Raw genomic sequence first — 18,311 nt, forward strand, 5'->3', positions numbered from 1 at the left:
AGAAAAATGTCTCTCAGTTGCTTATCCTGAATATATTCAGATAACAGCTAAAATTCATTTATGTTTGTTATAATCTTTCATTCAGCTTCAGGAAGCGTCTGTTATTCTGAATAAATGATTCCAATCAATCCCAGTATACACATACACCTTGTTCTGTTGCACTTTGAATGACAGGATACCCACATTTGCTCTTCAGGTAGTCTCATTTTGGTCGGCATTCATTCCAACTAACCTCTGATTTAAAGGGTAGTTCTAATTTTTAACTGAATGTTTTGTCTAAACCTTGTTTCTTTCTTTAGTATACAATAATAATTAATAATAATTAATTGCAGTTATGTAGCACTTTTCTCTCTACTTCAAGTTATATGCATAGAAAGAGGCAAACCACTTCTATAAACACCAATGTGGAGCAATCCACCTGGATGCCATGGCAACCATTTTGCACTAGTTTGCTCTCCACGCATTATCTATTAGGTGGTAAAGTGGTGAAAGAGATAGCCAATTAGAGATAGAGGATCATTTTGGGGCTAGAATAGACAAGGCTTTACTCTTTTTCAAAAGATGCCCAGGGATCTGTTATGACCACAAAGTTTCAAGACCTCGTCTCATCAGAAGGATTGTGCCATTTTTAGAGCACAGTATCCCCATCACTGCACACTTCCATTGGGATTCACATAAAGACCAATGAGTAAGCAACATCTCTTCCAGCAGAAACCCTAGCTTTTACCTAGATGATCTCCCATCCAAGTACTGGCCCAAACATGCTTAACTTCACGTGGCTTACCTGTTCTGAAGTGCATGTGGTTAGTCTACTGGCTGTCACCGAAGAAAATTGGTGTGTGAACTTGACATTTGTTAACAGGAATAAACGCAGCACCAGTTTGGTACAAGGTGATTTGCAGTAGAGGGGGAGTCCCACAGATAACTTCCAAGATATAGAGACAGTCTCACGCTGACAGAAGTATAGGTCTTGTATATGCCATTGTGAGATGGTAGATTCCACTAGGGCACCGTACATCCTGTATATGTATTCCATGAATGTGCTCCATTCAAAGAGAAGAATGAAGCCTGGAAGATAACTGACCAATAATGGCTATGGGGAAGTGCCTTTAAGATATAACCATTTAAAGTATAGGTCTAGACATATGTCCCTTCAGAAACCAGAAACCAGTAACCCCCAAGGTGATTCTGGGGTTTAATTAGAAGTGAATGTGGTATGGGGATTAAAGCTGCCACATGTTCAGTGACTTATTGAATGCAAATTTAGGATCTGAATTCAGAAAACACAGGAAGGCAAGCAGACAGGAAGCATGAAAATAAGAGAAGAAGAGTAACAGGAGACAAAGACTTGTTTAATGAGCTTTAGATGGTGTTTGCTTCTTTAGTATTTATGTTCTCACTGTATCAAACAATCAATTAAGTATTATTCAATAAGTATGTTTTTTTTTCCTTTTTTGAATGTTGGTGTTATGCTGAGTATGAAGGGCTTCCATGAGAGTACCACACTATTACAATCCCTTCAAACATTGTTACTAAAATTAGAGTATAGAAACATACTGTACAAACATGGAAAAATGACTTTTAAAGTATCAAGTTTCAAAAATCATCTAACAATCCAATTTCTTAACCCACCTTTTCCTTTGCAGAGTCTTTTCTACTAGCATCACTCAGTAGGCAGTATCCAGCCTTAAACTGGGTGCCATCTCATATCAGGCTACACTCACATACATACCTACAATACATTCATTTATGCCAAGGACAATCAGAAACTCAGTTTAACCTAACTTGTAAGTCACAGGGCTGTGAAAAGAACCTTGAGTACAAGGAAAGAATTAGTTAACTCAGCACAGTCAGCGTTGAATCTAATATCTGGACTTGGGTTCTGTGAAACTGCAATGCTAATCTATACCTAAAAACCTATGATAATAATGACGCTATAACCCTATCACTGTATCATCATATCAACATCTTCATTAAGCAGCAGCTTTAAAAACAAATTATTTCAGAACAAACGAAAATCAAATCTTATTTCTTGAAAATCAAATTGACCCAAGCCAGTGTTTGCAGTGGGAAAAAAGAAGTCATGGGATGCTGTAATTTATACACACAACCATTTAATAATAACCCTTTAAAAATAAAAGGCATACAGAACATAATTAGATTAATATTAGATGTATTTTTAATGTTTTCTTTCATGGAGAATTGTTAAGACATTTTGTGTGCTTTTGATTGTCTGTGAATATTTGTTTAAGAAGTGGTGGAGGATCACCTGACACACAGACACCAGTAGCAGTTGTGTATGTAGCACTTTGTGACAGATCCTGACTAACTCCTGCAGTATAGTACATCTTGGGAGATGTTGTATTCTTAGTTACTGTTGGCCTTGGGAGATGCCTGCCAAATACAGGTGCTGCATTACTGCACTGCATAGCAGCTCATTATTTGCTGATCTAGCACATATGGCTCAACACCCCCTGCAGACTCTTATCTGGATATTTCTTCAAAGGTCTGAGTTGATACTCTTACCTACCATTGTAATATGGAATAAATGACATCGAAAAAATGTTCGAGGCCTCCAAAAAGAGCCACAATGCATACCAAGACCTACACCTGCCCTGAAGAGGCTCATCCCAAGTCAGCCTTGAAAGTTCAAAAAGACTATAAAAGCTCCAAAATATACAAAAATGTTTTGCAAATGGAGAAGAAACTCATTAACCTCTAGACTGTTTATACAACTCTAAACCAAAATCTTCATAATCTGAGAATTTATTTAAAGATAAGCAAAAGGATGCACCAAATAGAAAAGCAAGAGTAAAAAGAATTTGCCTAAAAGACAATCCAAAGAAAACAAGACCCAATTCTAGTATTCAATATTCAGAAAACAGATCAAGAAAGTCACAAAAAACTGTAAATCCAAAGAAAAAGCAATACTTCAAATAATCTCCAAACTCCAAAAATGAATCAATAACTTGCTGATCAGATTTTCTTACTGTCTTAATATATTGATAGAGGGAGAACCCTACAACAGTGTTGTCATGGAGGCCTCGCCTTCTGGAGCTTCACTCACAAAGTGCAAGGAACATCAAAACATTAAAGGAGACAGTACATAAATGTTATATCATGAACACAAAATAACAGAAATCACATAAAAATATGAAAAATAAAAACTGAAAAATACCAAAAACAATAAACTAAAAAATCAACATAAGCAAGGGAATAAACTTTGGCTGAAACATAACACCTATTTTCTTAGTGAATTCTGTTGACTACCTCTCTCTGCTCCACTTCAGGAGACAATACTCTCACTCATTCATTTGATAATTTCTCGCTTTGCTTTGTAGATGGGCCAAGTGAATTCAGTGACTTAGATATTCTGCATCCCAGTTTACCATTATGAAGTAGTAGTCAATCAAACTGCTCCTTTGCCCAGCATTGTGGATGATCACCTTCCTCAGATGCAGTATCATCTTTGTTATGGCTTTCAGAATTTTCTGTGTCCATACTGTGCTGAACAAAGAGACATGGCAAAAGGCATCTGGGGTTTGTTACAATATTGGAGCCTGATTCAGCTTTTTCCATCCTCTTTCATTTTTTTTAACTTAGAAAGCTAGTTTCTGTATTCAGAGGTTCACAGTACACTGGTACGTACCTATATACATACAGGCATACAGATATGCTAACAGCCATATACAGCCAACAATAAGCCCCTCCTGCATATTGAATAGACCACTCTCGACTCCTCAGGTTTTCACGTTTTCAAGTTCTGCCAATCTCTGAATTAATGAGTTACTCAAAGTTTGATTTTGTTTTTTCTTACAAATCCTCTTTGGATTTGACACACAAGAAAAAGGAGTCACTAACCTTAAAACTACAAGGTATCCTCGGGGGTTTAAAAATAAAGAAACTGAATGGGAAGTGAGTGAATGCTTAAATTAAAGTTTTAGAGGCAGAATGGTGTTCCAGGCCATTCCTGCCCACTTCAAACTTTGCTTACAGAATTTTATTTAATTTTAAATTATCCACTATAGAAATATGGACAGGAAAATTAGCAGAAAAAAGAAACATAGAATGGAAGCAACATATAAACTTGATCCCAATGGGGAAAGAAAACAAACAAAAAAAAAATCAGACATCATTGAAGCTTAGAGATAAACAAAACCCATGAAAACCATACTGCATGTAATCTTTGGCATAGTTACCCAGCCCCATCTTGTGCAAATTTTTAAGATGCAAGGCACATCCTCCTGTATATTTTTCAACTAACATACTATGCGGTTTAAAAAAGATGCAAACCAATCAAACTCATAATTGGCCTATGTTGAAGAAACCATTTGGAAAGAAAAAAAGGAGCTTCCAGAACCAACTCAAGAGGAATTTGGAAACCACAGTCTTTGCCTGCTGCATTTAATTTTCTTCTATCAATTAATTTCAATGCAGGCATTTCTTGTTCAGATTATCAGTGAGCTGGAATCTCTCCCAACATGCATACTCCACACTGATGAATTACTTGAGGATAGAGGCACGCTGGATTCTTCAAATTCATTTGAAGATAGTACTTACTTGACATGACTTTTGTGATTATTAATTAGTAGAATAACATTCTGTATCCTCTGTATAATCCTTAATTGTATTGCCTTTTTCCACCCTTATTAGTAAAGGTGTGTTTTTTTAGTATTATCTTGCACTTTCATTTACTTATACTGTACTTGGCCTGTATTTATTTACTTGGTATGAGACTTATTTACATTTTTAAGCTGAGATCTACAATAAGGAATCTGGTTGCTTTTCCCTGCCTTGATTTGTCACTGTTTTATGTGGTAATTGATTGACCTTTTAGGTACTACTTTTTATTATAATAATTGTTGTCTTGTGAAGGAGGGAGCAGAAATAAACATTGGGGCAGCAACCTGGTTGTTCCCATTTAATTCTTTAGTCCAAACAAAACAAATGCTTGCTGGTGTATCAACTAAAAAATGATCAATCACAAACAAAACTAGAGCACTCAGCTTTGAATTAAAGGATTAACCATAAAGAAACAAAAAGTACTGTGCTTCTGGCTTTGAGTGCTCAGGTTGCACAAATCTCCATCTTGTGGGTCACTCCGGCTTTAATAGACTGACTCTGTTTCTGGCATGCACAGCTTCTCAATGGGCATCTTCTCTGGACTGTGGAGAAAGAAGGCTATGATATAGTTAACGATAGCACCCCTTCTTGCACTGGGGTGGTATTACGTACTTCAAATGAGCCCTAGAGGTGATCCTCCAATGTACATGTGTGACAGAATACATAAAAACACCAATATGTAATATTTTTGTTTGCTGTTGTATGCTGGTTATACCACTATATCCCCGAAAGTATTGTGAAGTTCTTCATAGCCCTAACAAATGCACTATGTCTGGAAGATATCGATGAGGCTTCTGTGTAAACTGTGCTTTCTACCTGATTTCTCTGCAACACATTGTGACTGAACAAAAACAGATCACCTTGTATTGGATTATATCTTTCTTGGGACATTTAAGGATACATACTTTGTACATGTGCAGGATATTTATCTGCTCTGAGATTTTCTGATTGTAGTTTATTACAACAATGTTTTTCTTTTATCACTTGTATATATGAGCCTGAATTGCTTTTGTTAGTAGTAACAATTAATTAAAAGAGTCAAATTTGTCTGTGTGTCCTACAATGGGCTGCCATTAAGCTTACTGTCTTGCACCAGGAGCTATCACAGAAGTCTTCAAAAGTAGGTATTGCAAATGGATTCATGTTGGGAGGATTCAGTACTATCTTATATAGAAATCCACAAAGGGAGAAAATGAGTTGTGTATCTTTAAATAGTTTATGAACAAAAACTACATTAACAGACACTTAGACATGAACCCAGTATATGAAGGCTTAAAATGAAGAACATCAGAATTATAAAAAAGACTTTATGACCAACATCCTCCAAACCCCACCTTATTAATACCCCCCATTTTCTATATATTGCCTTTGATTCCTGTAAGTCTAGTTACTTTTTTCTCTGATGATGACACCTAGTAGATTGTCAAAAGCTTTTGAATAAAAGCCTATTTTAAGATATGCGATTTATTTTCTCCCTTTGTGGATCTCCAGCTACAAATATGCAAACTGTATCACAGAGCTTTACTATACTATACTGTATTGGCACTGTGTATTAACATCTCTCTCACTACCTCCCTCTGCAGACTGGATGACTGACGGCTAGAACACCTCTGACTTCACTTCTGGTGTTTGTCCACCTGAACCTACCTCTTCCTGCCAGGAGAACCAAAAGCTATTCTGTTTGAATTTGATTCTGCAGAGATGACTGTGTTTGCTGCATCCAATTATATGGGGTGGCTGTCTTGGCAAACCAACTCTTTATCATTGTCCTCTCTTTCTTTTACAATAGGTGCAGTATGCATATATATATATATATATATATATATATATATATATATATATATATATATATATATATATATATATATATACCTGCAGGACCAACAGGGCTGCACCCAACTCCAATTCAAAGGAAGCCCTGCGGGAACCTGAGGCACTGTTCCATCCCAGGGAGGTGGCCAACTAGTTTTCAGGGTTAGGTATTGCAATGTCCAAGGCTACTTCCTCTGAATATAGTGTGCCGGGGCGTCCCGGCTGGGTAAGGACGCCAAGCCCCTGTGACTATATATATATATATTAATCTCAGTAATGAGGATTCTTTCTGAATTTTATTTCTGCCTAAGGCACATGCAATATAGTGCAATCGAAAACAATGGAACAAAGCCTAGTGTACCTAGGTTAAAGTTCAATTGGATCAAGATCAATCTAATCCAATTCAGGGGGCAAAATCCTATCCTAAAAGCACCTGGTATAAGGCAGGAAACTGTGATGGTCATGGTGCCAGTTCATTAAAAGGCCCAATTATGCACACAACTACATTTCACATGCACACTCACAAAGGTTCAATTTAGAATTACAAATGAATATAACCAACATATCTTTGGGATATGGGAGGAAAACTAGACTACCTAAAGAAACCTGGAAAGAATATAAATACTCTGTGAGGACAACCACTAGGTATGGGAATCAAATCCAGGACATTGTTGCGTTATATGAATTAAAAAAAAAATTAGCATGCAAATAAACTATCCCCCTTGTGCATTATCTGTTTCTTAAAAAATTAACCGGGGGAAGCAGATGGCCCATGATGTACAGGATGCTATTTAAGACTGACGTTATCTGCAGAAACAACTGTTAGAAAAGATTGAGTTGATGTCTGTTTGTAATAGAACAAAGTGCGTAATAAATTACTTTGTTAGTATGAATGATTTTAGATAGATAGATAGATTAGATAGATAGATATATAGATAAGATACTTTATTAAACCCAAGGGGAAATTCACAGAACATATTGCATTTTGTTCGCTAAAGCAGGAAGAAATTAAACATTTTCGTGTTTTAATCCTTGTTCCTATTTTAGCTACAACATCGTTTCTTCTGGTGCGTTAACATAATTTGATTTATAAAGCACTTCATTAATGCGGTTTTGTAAAATGTACGTAAAGATTTATTGAGATTATATATACATCGCTTTAAAAAATGTATCAACTGGTAATTTCGACGACGCTGTCCTTGAGTATAAAGACGCATTACTTCCGAAGATCATGTCTTCAAAAAAATGCCGATACAGTACTCAGTCTGGCTCCCAAAAGGCCGCATGGAAAATACCGTAGATAACTACAAATCCCGGCAAGCACATTCACGGTGGTAAGAGCAAACGACAACTCCCATGATGCATAAGGATGCGGTGCAGAAAGTGGGCGGGTGATATCTGCGCATGTCCGTTTCGGTTGTGTTCTCTCGGGCAGAGACAGGCGAACTAAGAGATCTGCCTACGGAATTTAGCCTTTCAAGGGAGACTTTTTATGTCTTTTCTGTCTCACACATAGAATTGGCCGACTGGATAAATGAAAGCAGAAGGGAAATAAGGTTGTTGGCGAGGCCATGATAGGGCCTGTCTGACAAATTACTATTTGAAAAGTGTTTCTCCTGGAAAGAAAAGGAGTGTCGGTTGGATATAATTGAGAAAAAAAAGAAATAAGGGGAAGGGAGACATTGAAAGAAAAAAGTAACGCTTTATCTCTTGTTTCCGGAAGAAAGGATCGAGACCACCGTTGCTCGACCTGCTTGCCAGTGGAATGGCTCACCTGCGAGACCTGCGGGACCTCCGGAACCAGGTGAGGCCGTCGGGAGGAAAGGAAAGGGGAGGGGGGAGAGCTGGGCGGTGTAAGAGATAGCAATCAAAGGGAGAAATATTGCCTTTCGTGAAGTAGACTTTGGTGGCAGCTTGGAACGAGACCGGCCACTTTCCTAGCTGTGTACGTATGTTGCTGATGAGGATGTTTCAACTCTCAGTATCTTACCAGGCGATACCTGCCCAGAATATATCATGCCATTCAGGTTACGTTTTGCTTCAGAGTCAACGACTTTGTTTATTTTCGAATGAAACATGGCAGCTAGAAATCACAGCCGTATAGTCTTGGGGCAACAAGGTTGAAGGTGTGTTCAGTACTCTTTAATGCCCAGCCTTGCCCTTGGTGAATCAGCTTAAGTTTGGTCACGTGTCTTATTGGATAGCATCCAGTTTATACTTAGATTGTGGTTCGCATATTTTACACTTGGGAATCGGGTTTATGATAACTTTCTTCTATAGAAGACTGGAACAATAAAAGGGCTGATTGGCATGTATGATGGTGCATTTTACCCTTGTTCTGCTGATTTTCATGTTTGATTTAGCCCTCACGAAGTTAAGCAGTCTTTACACCCTGAAAATGCTTCTAAGCTCGTAAGAAGTGTTTTATGCCATTCCTGGTGAGTTATGTGCTTACCGCGGACAATCCTGATTTTTTGTAATACATTAAAAGGGAGATTGCCACAAAGCAGTGTAATGTTTGAATGTTCAACCAGTACGTAGAATGAAGTTGATTCAGTACAGTGTAAAAAATAATGTTGTTTCACCATTGAAAACATAATCATAAGTTGATCCGCATTTGTAAGCCATTTATAATAAAAAGTCTTGTAAATTACAACATAACAAACCAAACATAGTCTGTAGCCTATATAGTGCTTTTCATCACCTTCACAAGATCTTTGATATGTGCTTTAAATCATGAATTGTTGGAGTGAAGCACATGCTATTGTGATTCATGTATTTGTAGGTTATGCATAGGTTGGTTGTTAGTTGAGCTAGGTATGTGATGCAGCTGTTTGTCTGAATATGTCAACAGATCTTTCCTTGTGAATAGTTTCTCAGACTACTTTGCAAATCCAATATTTCATATCAAAACATTTGCATAGGTAGTGGGTGCCATTTAATCCAGCAGCATTTAGGTGGGGTGTGTGTTTTATTTAATGATTAGTTCATTTTAATTTTGAGATAAAAGCACAAGCATTCTGAAAAGAAACTTTTAACCGTGAGAAGAATCATTTTGCTACAATTAGACATTCTTCTTCTTTTGAAATGACATGTTTGTACTTGACAACATCCATAAATTCTTAAACAGCAATTGGCTGTGATTCTTGTCCATTTTATGTAATTATGCTATATTACTACAATATCTAGTTGAACTATTATGAAGTTGCAAACCTCCTAAAATGGGAAGAAAGACCCAAGTTAAAGTGGTTAAATTTATTTTTATTTTGTAAGTAGCAACTGCTCAGTTCGTATATGGCGATTTATAATTTCAGAAACTGCAGTGTGCTGTGAAATAAATGTAGACTACTGTAGACTTGGATCCCCAGGGCACTGTGGGGGTATGACTACTGCTTTTTTGTTTATATTTACTAGACTTGAAGTGATCTGAAATTGCCAATCATTTGGTAAATTTGTGAACCACACAGATTTAGTTTATAAAGCGTTTGGACTTGCAAGCATATGTCTGAATTCTGCTAATGATGTGCTATTCAGAATGTCTTTATGTAATTCAAAGTTCAGAAATCAGTATTATGCCACAGTAAACATAGGTTTTCAGTGTTTTAGACTCAATGTTAGGTTATTTTCCACAACAATTTGTGCCACACTGGGATTATTCCAATCTCTTAAAAGCTAGCATGTGATGTCAAAAGTAGTGAAAGTTCTGTAATTTAAATCTACCCAGAAAATGCTTTATAGTTGATAAAGCATTAAGTATTAAACTATTGTTCTTGGGAACAGGTGCTGCTTAGGAAAGAATTGGCATTTTATGAGTTTAAAACCTTACAGAGAATAGGACAGTATGAAAGTAGCACTAGATTAATTGTTGTATGGGACTGACTGACTGACTGTCTGTCTGTCTGTCCATCCATCTATACTTCCAAGATGGCTTACAAAGCAAACCATAACACATAAAATAAGTGACTAGAAAATACAAATTCACAAGCAACAGAGAATACAATTCTAAAGCCAAATACAACAGAACCTCAGTTTATACAAATTCAACTTTCATGTTTACTAAGTCTTCCCTACAGTGGATAGAGAAGAAGCAAGATGTGTTTTTCTAAATATTCTCACATTGTCTTGCTCACCTTGGAATATTGTGGTGTGAGAATGAGAGTGTTATGCCTGTGTACCTACTGTAATCACACTGCTGCACAAAGTGGCACGAGGAGAAGAGAGACACAGTCCTCCTATGTTATTATCAGCACATGCAATTTCTCTTTTTTATTTGCCACATGTATATTCTCAAGAGTTTGTCAAATGGCTAAATGTGATTTTTGTAAAATAATGCTAAGACAAGGTGCAGAGATAAGGTACTGTGTCTTCCTCATCTGTAGCTTAATAATGCATGGAGCCCCTAGTCACCAGCAAAACATTATGTGGGTTCTTTGCATTTGAAGCTATTGATGTATATTAAATGCAATGATGTAATGTACATACCATACATATTAATAGGTATAGGTTAAACCATGTTAGCTGTTATTTTAGGAGCAGTGTTAAGATTGCCAAAGGACATTTCACAATATACAAAATTCTACTGTACATAAAGAAAGCTTCTAAATGGTTGATTAGGTTAATACAGCTATTGATATCCAGTTAGAGCTCAGAAGTTAATAGTTTAATCAGTCTTAAGGTACTTGTAAATGTGTGTGGGCTCAAGAGGTGCCTGAACCTAAGTTGATTTAGAAGTTCTAATGAAATGTGGAATGGTTATTCAACAGATTAGGAGAGAGAGAACTTAAAAGTATCATCTAGCATTAGCATGGATACTTCTTGAATGGTCATAAAAAAGACCAGAGACTGGAAGTTGGGAAGCAGTGCAATGTAGGCATCTGTAGAGCATGGTTAGAGTTTTGAATTGAACCCTTGCAGCAAAAAGGATAAGTTTGGTATTTTTCAAGTTAAAGCTGTTTCTTCACAAACATGATATATATGCAATTGTAGACAAAATTGTGTTATAAAGTTAAGTGCTTTCTATAAATTAAAAAAACAAAAAATCTTGTACCCACTCATGCTTTACATGGGGGCGTGTCAGAGTAAAAGCTTACAAAGTTGCTAGAAATATCAATTTTTCAAGCCAAGACAGTTGTCAAGTATTGATCCGCACCTTGTGATTACACACACATTGGAAAATGGTTTATACATTGTGTATTATATTTAAATCACAATATAATGAGGGCGTTGCTGCCTCGCAGTAAGGAGACCTGGCTTCACTTCCCGGGTCCTCCCACAGTTCAAGGACATGCAGGTTAGGTGCATTGGTGATCCGAAATTGACCCTAGTGTGTGGATGTGTGCCCTGTGGTGGGCTGGTACCCTGCCTGGGTTTTGTTTCCTGCCTTGTGCCCTATGTTGGTCGGAATTGGCTCCAGCAGACCCCCGTGACCCTGTAGTTAGGATATAGTGGATTGGATAATGGATGGATGGGCAGACAATATAATGAGATACAGCAATTTTAAAAGATGAGCAGTTGTGCACAATAGCTCAGCACTTAAGTCTTCCTGTATAACAACCTTTCACCCACCTGGGGGAGGATTTCCTCTCAAAAAACCAAATCACAGTAAAGTTTTTGTGCTGTGTGTTTGGTTTTGTTTATATCTGTTTCCATATTTATGTGAGAACTTACACAAGCAAAAGGAAAACGTATCCTTACCGTGAAAAAAATAGTACCAGGAATATGTGATAAAATTATTATTTCCAGATCCTTTTTTTGTTTCAAATTTGGACCAGTAACACATAAGATATGGATCGATGATGTAAATTGTTGTATTTGATAAATTTTAAAGCTTTTCCTCTGTGCCCCATTGTAAAGTGGCAGTGTGGGGAAGATATTTACAATTTTTTTAATTTATAGCAAGCACTTAAATTGAGAATACAATTTTATGTGGCATATGCATATATACCATGTTTCTGAAGAAATTACTTATGCTTGAAAAATTCTAAAGATATCCTTTAAGGGAGCAAAGCAGTGGAATATTATGTGATGAAGAGAGCATTTTCTGGGAGCCCTGCCAGGGCAGAGTTGCAGTAGTCCAACCAAAAAAGAAGAATGGCTTGAACAAGGAGATGAGTGGCACAGTTGATAAGGAGATGTCAAATCTTGTGAATATTGTGAAGAAATTAAAATCAGGAGAGTCACTGAAGAAATGTTTTGACTGAATGATAGCAAATCCTATACTGTCACATCAAGATTACTCACAGTAGTCTGTAATTGCAAATTGAAATTATCAAAGACAAAATATAGAGAAACATGTGGAAGGAGAAGTAGAAGGGAAGTACAGAATATAAGGCTTGGAGATGTTAAGGTTAGATTAATTTATCTCTCCATAACATGATGGCAACGAGGCAGTGGGAGATCTGGGCTAACATCTGTAGAATGACAGAAGGAAATTAAATGAAGGTCTATGTGTCATTTATCAAAGAGGGGAAGGGAAAGCCATAAAAAGAAACAAGAGTACCCAGGGAGTGCATATAGAGAAATGGAAAAGAGGAGGATCCAGCACAAATCTTTGAGTAACATCAATGGAGAGTTTTTGAGAAGAAGATAGAAAGTTAAAAGACTCAACTGGAAATACATGACTTCAGCCAGTGTATTGCAAAAATGTTGATTCCACACTTATGGAAGAACATTTAAGCAAGGAGTGGTTCACAATATCACACACTGAACAAAGGTCAAGAAGGATAAGGGACAGCTAAGGAAGAAGTAAACTGAGCAGTGCTAAGAGCATTGGTAATTGAAAGTGGAGTATTTTCAGTAGAATGCTTGTTGCAAAAACAAGTTAGAAGAGGATCTTGCTGATATTTTCTTATAGAAATAGGGAGATTGTGTCGGTAGAAAAAACTTTGCTGAATATTTTGATTGCAAAGTGTTGCCAGCGTAAAATTAGAAGTAAAGAGCATAAGCCCTGCCCATTCATGATAAAGTACAATTGATGAGTAGAATGGCTTAGTTTATCATCACTTCACCAGCTCTATTTACCATAAATGTTTTATTTTTTTTTAAACCATCCATCTATCCATCCAATGTCGCTCTTGTTCCAGCAAATATCGGTGTGTGGCAGGAACAGTACCTGGTCGCGGCCCTAGCTCATAGCAAGGTGAATACAAGCACACACATTCACTAGGGTCAATTAAGCATCCCCAAAGCCCCTAACCTGTATGCCTTTGGAAGGAAACTGAAGCATACCAAGGAAACCCACCAGGAAAACATACAAACTCCTGGCAGGGAACACCTGGGACATGACCCCCTTACTGCAAGGTAGCTGCACTACTGCTGCGCCAATGTGCCCCCATATTTGTAATTATTAATAGTATAAATTATTTAGTTAACAATTTATTTGTAAAATGTAATATACATGTTTTAATGCATTTCTTCATGAAAATGACGAAGTATAAATCTTACGATTCTAAATGTTCAGAGAGCTGTAATATAATTAAGTTAATGTATTTTGTGTGATGATTTCTGTCTGTGGCTCCTCTCAGCGCAAGAGGAAGTCTGTTTAAGAAGCACATAGCGGTAATGACTGGCTCGGGGAGCACTTAGATACAAAGCATTTAATGTGCTACTTCAGTTACAATGGAGTTTGAGAAACTCTAGTAAATTAAACATCTATTTTAATATGGTTTCTTTATTTAATGACAAAATACTATGAGATTTAAAGTGTCATTGATCAAAGACACTTTAAATTTTGTCTCTAATTACAGCATAAACAACAAGAGTATAATGAATATTTTGACTTTAATCTTGATATTGACTTTTTTCTTTCCTTTTTGTCACTATTTTTTTTCTTCTCTGTGGCCCTGATATGCTTCTGTACATATGTAATGAATCAAGAGCTTTGTCTTTCCTTTTATAAAAGTCAAGCAGAGAGAGAGAGGTGTATACTGACTGACAGATGCAAATAAAACAGGCAAGGTGTTGACCTTAGTACATACCATAGGAACTCAAATACAGTAATTCATCCTCGATCACGGGGGTTGCGTTCCAGACCCCCCCGCGATAGGTGAAAATCCGCGAAGTAGAAACCATATGTTTGTATGGTTATTTTTATATATTTTAAGCCCTTATAAACTCTCCCACACTGTTTATAAATATTCCCCGCAGAGTTATACAGCATAATCCCTTTGTATTCTGTTAGATATTAGGTAAGATTCATTGAAATTATGTATATAAACTCACTGTTTATATACAGTAAAACCTAAATATTATTTTAAAGATATCGAGTGTCTCCGATATCACATATGTTACAACCATTACGATAGACAGGCCACCAGCAATAAATACGTACAATGCAAAAAAAATAGTATACAGTAAATGTGTGTACAGTGACACTAAACGTACGTACATGTACTAAGTAATGTAAGTAGAAAATGAATTATGGTTACTCACCAACAATGACACAACGACTTGTCCGATAACAATGAGTGTAATCTAACTGCACAACAAAGGAGAGCGTTACAGCCCTTCTAAAAGAGCCACTTCAGGGGCCTCATGTATAATGCCGTGCGTAGAACTCGCACTATAACATGGCATAAGCACAAAAGCCGAAATGTGTTTACGCACAGAAAAATCCAGATGCAGGAATCTGTGCGCATCTAACTTCCACGTTCTTCCGCTACATAAATCCCGATCAGCGTGAAAACTAACGCCGCACGCGCATTATGTAACGCCCAAATCCTCCCAGAATTACGCCTATTTGAATATGCAAATCAATATAAATCGCCCTTAAGTGCAGCCTTCTGTGAAAAGACAATTGGAAAAGCACTGGGAAAATATAAGAATTTCAGCGAATACCAAGTGGAGGCAAAGGAAAAACATACTATTTGTTCAAATAAACCGTGGTGTAATCAACAAAATGAAGTTGATCGAGTGACATAGCGTGTTGGAGATACTTGAAAGCTCACATTCACAAAATCGCACAGTGCCGGAAATAAAAAAGAAGTCACATATCAAAGTTGCCATGAAAAGAAGAGTTGTAGCCCACCGCCTGAGTGTCATATGAAAGTTTATTAGGTACAGAGAAAAAGGCAAACGGTGGGGAAAAAGCACTAAATGTCAACTTCAATCTCGACATTTCCACTTTAATCACGTAGTTTATTTTGTCATTTAGTAGAACATTATAAACTTCATCTTAAAATCGTTTAATTAACCAGTTTCTCAAATCACATCGTAATTAAAGTAGCACGTTAAATGCTTTGTTTTGTATTTGATCTTCTACTCGTATGTGATCTATGTGTGTGAATCACTACTTGCTTCTTAAACTGGCTCTCTTCCTCCAACTGGACACAGAGTCCATTACATTTGTGATATTACAGCTCTCTGAATAACTAAAATACTGAGATGTATACATGATGTCATTTTCATGATGATAGGAGCTAAAGCACATTATTAAACATGTGTTTCATGAGCCTCGTGCTCATGACAAGCATTTATCTTTTGTCGAAATTTGTCGCTGCGTTTTTAGCTGTGTTGTTATTTTCTCTTTCTGTTTTATATTCAATATATATTGGCGTAGCGCCCAAGAGTCCTTGCTTTTCTTTCCCAAGTAACCGATCGCACACAATCAGCTCTGTAATAGACGCGTTAAGCCATCTGTAAGCTTAGCCGATTCTTCAAAACGTTTAAAGAACATTGAAATATCTTCGTAGTACATGTTTAATTATTCTATCCTTCACGACACTCCCAGTGAAGAATATAGATTATTTAAATGAAGTTAAAGTTTTATGTGTATAATTTAACAAACATATTTTGCTGCATTTCACCTTAAAAATGATATCGTCATCATGTGTAAATACGCGCTTTATAAAGTGGCTCAGGTTGTGAGATATTATAACTGTAGTGCAAGTTTACAGTGGGGTGATTGTACTTATAAGTACAAACCGTTCTACAAGGAGCAATTGATTGAGTGCATTTAAAGTTCTTGGGATTAAACTGTTTCTGAACCGCTGAGGTCTGTACAGGAAAGGCTTTAAACGCTTTGCAGTGGCTGAGACAGCGTGTCCTTAAAGCTGTATACCGATAATTCTCTTTCCGATCAGCTGCTGCTGTGATTCACACTCAGATACAGTGATATAAATATTTAAAATCAGCTGCTGCTGTGATTCACACTCAGATACAGTTATATAAATACTCTGAGTCGTGCAGTGAGAGTAATATGGAAAAAGATGATCCGCTGTGGCAACTCCTAACGGGAGGAGCTGAAAGAAGAAGAAGAAGGAGAAGTGAGAGCAGTTATGGTATTTGGAATACTATGGCTGTTCCCTGGACCATTATATTGTTACGAGTTAATTACAATCAGATGCATTACACTAATAAACAATATGAGGTTAGTTTCTGTGTATTTATAAAGCAGCGTCATAAAAATAATGAGTAATCACACAAGAACAGTACCATTGCTTTGACGCTGGGTGCCGCCAGTTTGCAAAACCGAGCGGAGAACTTGCGTACGACAAGGCATGAGGTACCGTGGAAAAGTGCGTGGCTTTACGCCAAGTGTAGGTTTTATACATCGCGATTTGAACGTGGAAAAGTTCTTACTCAACCTTTCTGTGTGTACGCACCGTTTATACATGAGGCCCCAGGTGATTGTGTAGCACTGCCGTTGTTCTTCTTCTGGCAGTCTTCAATCCAAGTCCCTAAAGCAGATTCCATCCAGACTACTGCCTTATTACATCCACTTACAACTCGTTTTGCACCCTGGTTAAAAGGACACTGCGTCGAGATCTTATATTCCTTTCCTACTTTTTAAATAAAAAGAATCGTAGCCTCATTGATGCTGTAATAGCGTCCTACAGCGGTGTAGCTTTTCCTTTCCTTCAACAAATGCAAAACGTTTACCTTTTCGGCAATCGCTAACATCTTCCGTTGGCGCTTGGGCACGGCCCCGGAAGCAGTAGCAGGAGCAGATCGTTTTGGAGCCATTATGAACTTGACTATGCGCAAAGATAAACACAAAAGAGCACAAAAGTTAACTCTTTACACAGCGAAACACGTTGATGCTGAATGAGCGAGACAAGACTTCCTGGTTAACACTGCATTCAGCACACAGGAACTTAACTGCGTGCTCTGATTGGTTAGTTTCTCAGTCATCCGCCAATAGCGTCCCTTGTATGAAATCAACTGGGCAAACCAATTGAGGAAGCATGTACAGGAAGTAAAAAGACACTTTGTCTGCAGAAACCGTGAATCAGCGAAAAATCTGCGTTATATATTTAATTATGCTTACATATAAAATCCGCGATAGAGTGAAGCCGCGAAAGTCGACACGCGATATAGCGAGGGATTACTATATAAGTAGAGGAGATAAAATGCAAAAATGATTGGAAAAAAAGTTGAGGCACAACTATTCATGAAATTATTACATTTTGAGGAAACCAAAACTGTGTGTTTTGCTAACACTTCATAATATTGCTAGAAAAATTCCAGGTTTTGTACTCTGTGCAAAAAATGTATATATACCTGTTTTATATGGTGCTTATCTTCAGTTTTTAAAAAAATGTTGATAATATATTGAATATCAATATTGGTTGTAAAATTTGGGACCCAAAATCTGTGCATTGTTAAAAAAAATAGTTGTATTGATGTTAATCAAACTTTGCATTTATAATAAAGTTAACCTCCTTAGCGTTGGACCCGAGTGTCACTTGGCCTGTAAAAACAGTGCTAAAAGCATTAGTCCTAAACATTACTCAGGCAGCTGTATAGACCCATTATGCTTAAGCATTAGACCCAAGGAATACTCAGGTAGTGAAAGTGCCAACAGAAATAATGCCAATGTTGTTCTGGAAAATATGAAGGTGTTTCTTGCATAAGTGACTGGCTTGAGTGTTACCCAG

The 18,311-nt window shown here is 37.1% G+C and overlaps 1 protein-coding gene across 1 annotated transcript in view; it reads left to right on the top strand.

Annotated features, from left to right (window-relative positions):
* The first annotated feature begins 7,828 nt into the window (after nucleotides 1–7,828).
* Nucleotides 7,829–18,311, top strand: part of stk25b (serine/threonine kinase 25b) — a 64,640-nt gene continuing 54,157 nt past the window's right edge. Inside the window, exon 1 of the mRNA XM_039766545.1 lies at nucleotides 7,829–8,239. Coding sequence (XP_039622479.1) covers nucleotides 8,201–8,239 — 39 coding nt within the window. The 5' untranslated portion in view covers nucleotides 7,829–8,200. The remainder of the gene's footprint in view (nucleotides 8,240–18,311) is intronic.

The sequence above is a fragment of the Polypterus senegalus genome, chromosome 1, assembly GCF_016835505.1.
Source record: "Polypterus senegalus isolate Bchr_013 chromosome 1, ASM1683550v1, whole genome shotgun sequence".
In the NCBI taxonomy this organism is placed as follows: domain Eukaryota; kingdom Metazoa; phylum Chordata; class Cladistia; order Polypteriformes; family Polypteridae; genus Polypterus; species Polypterus senegalus.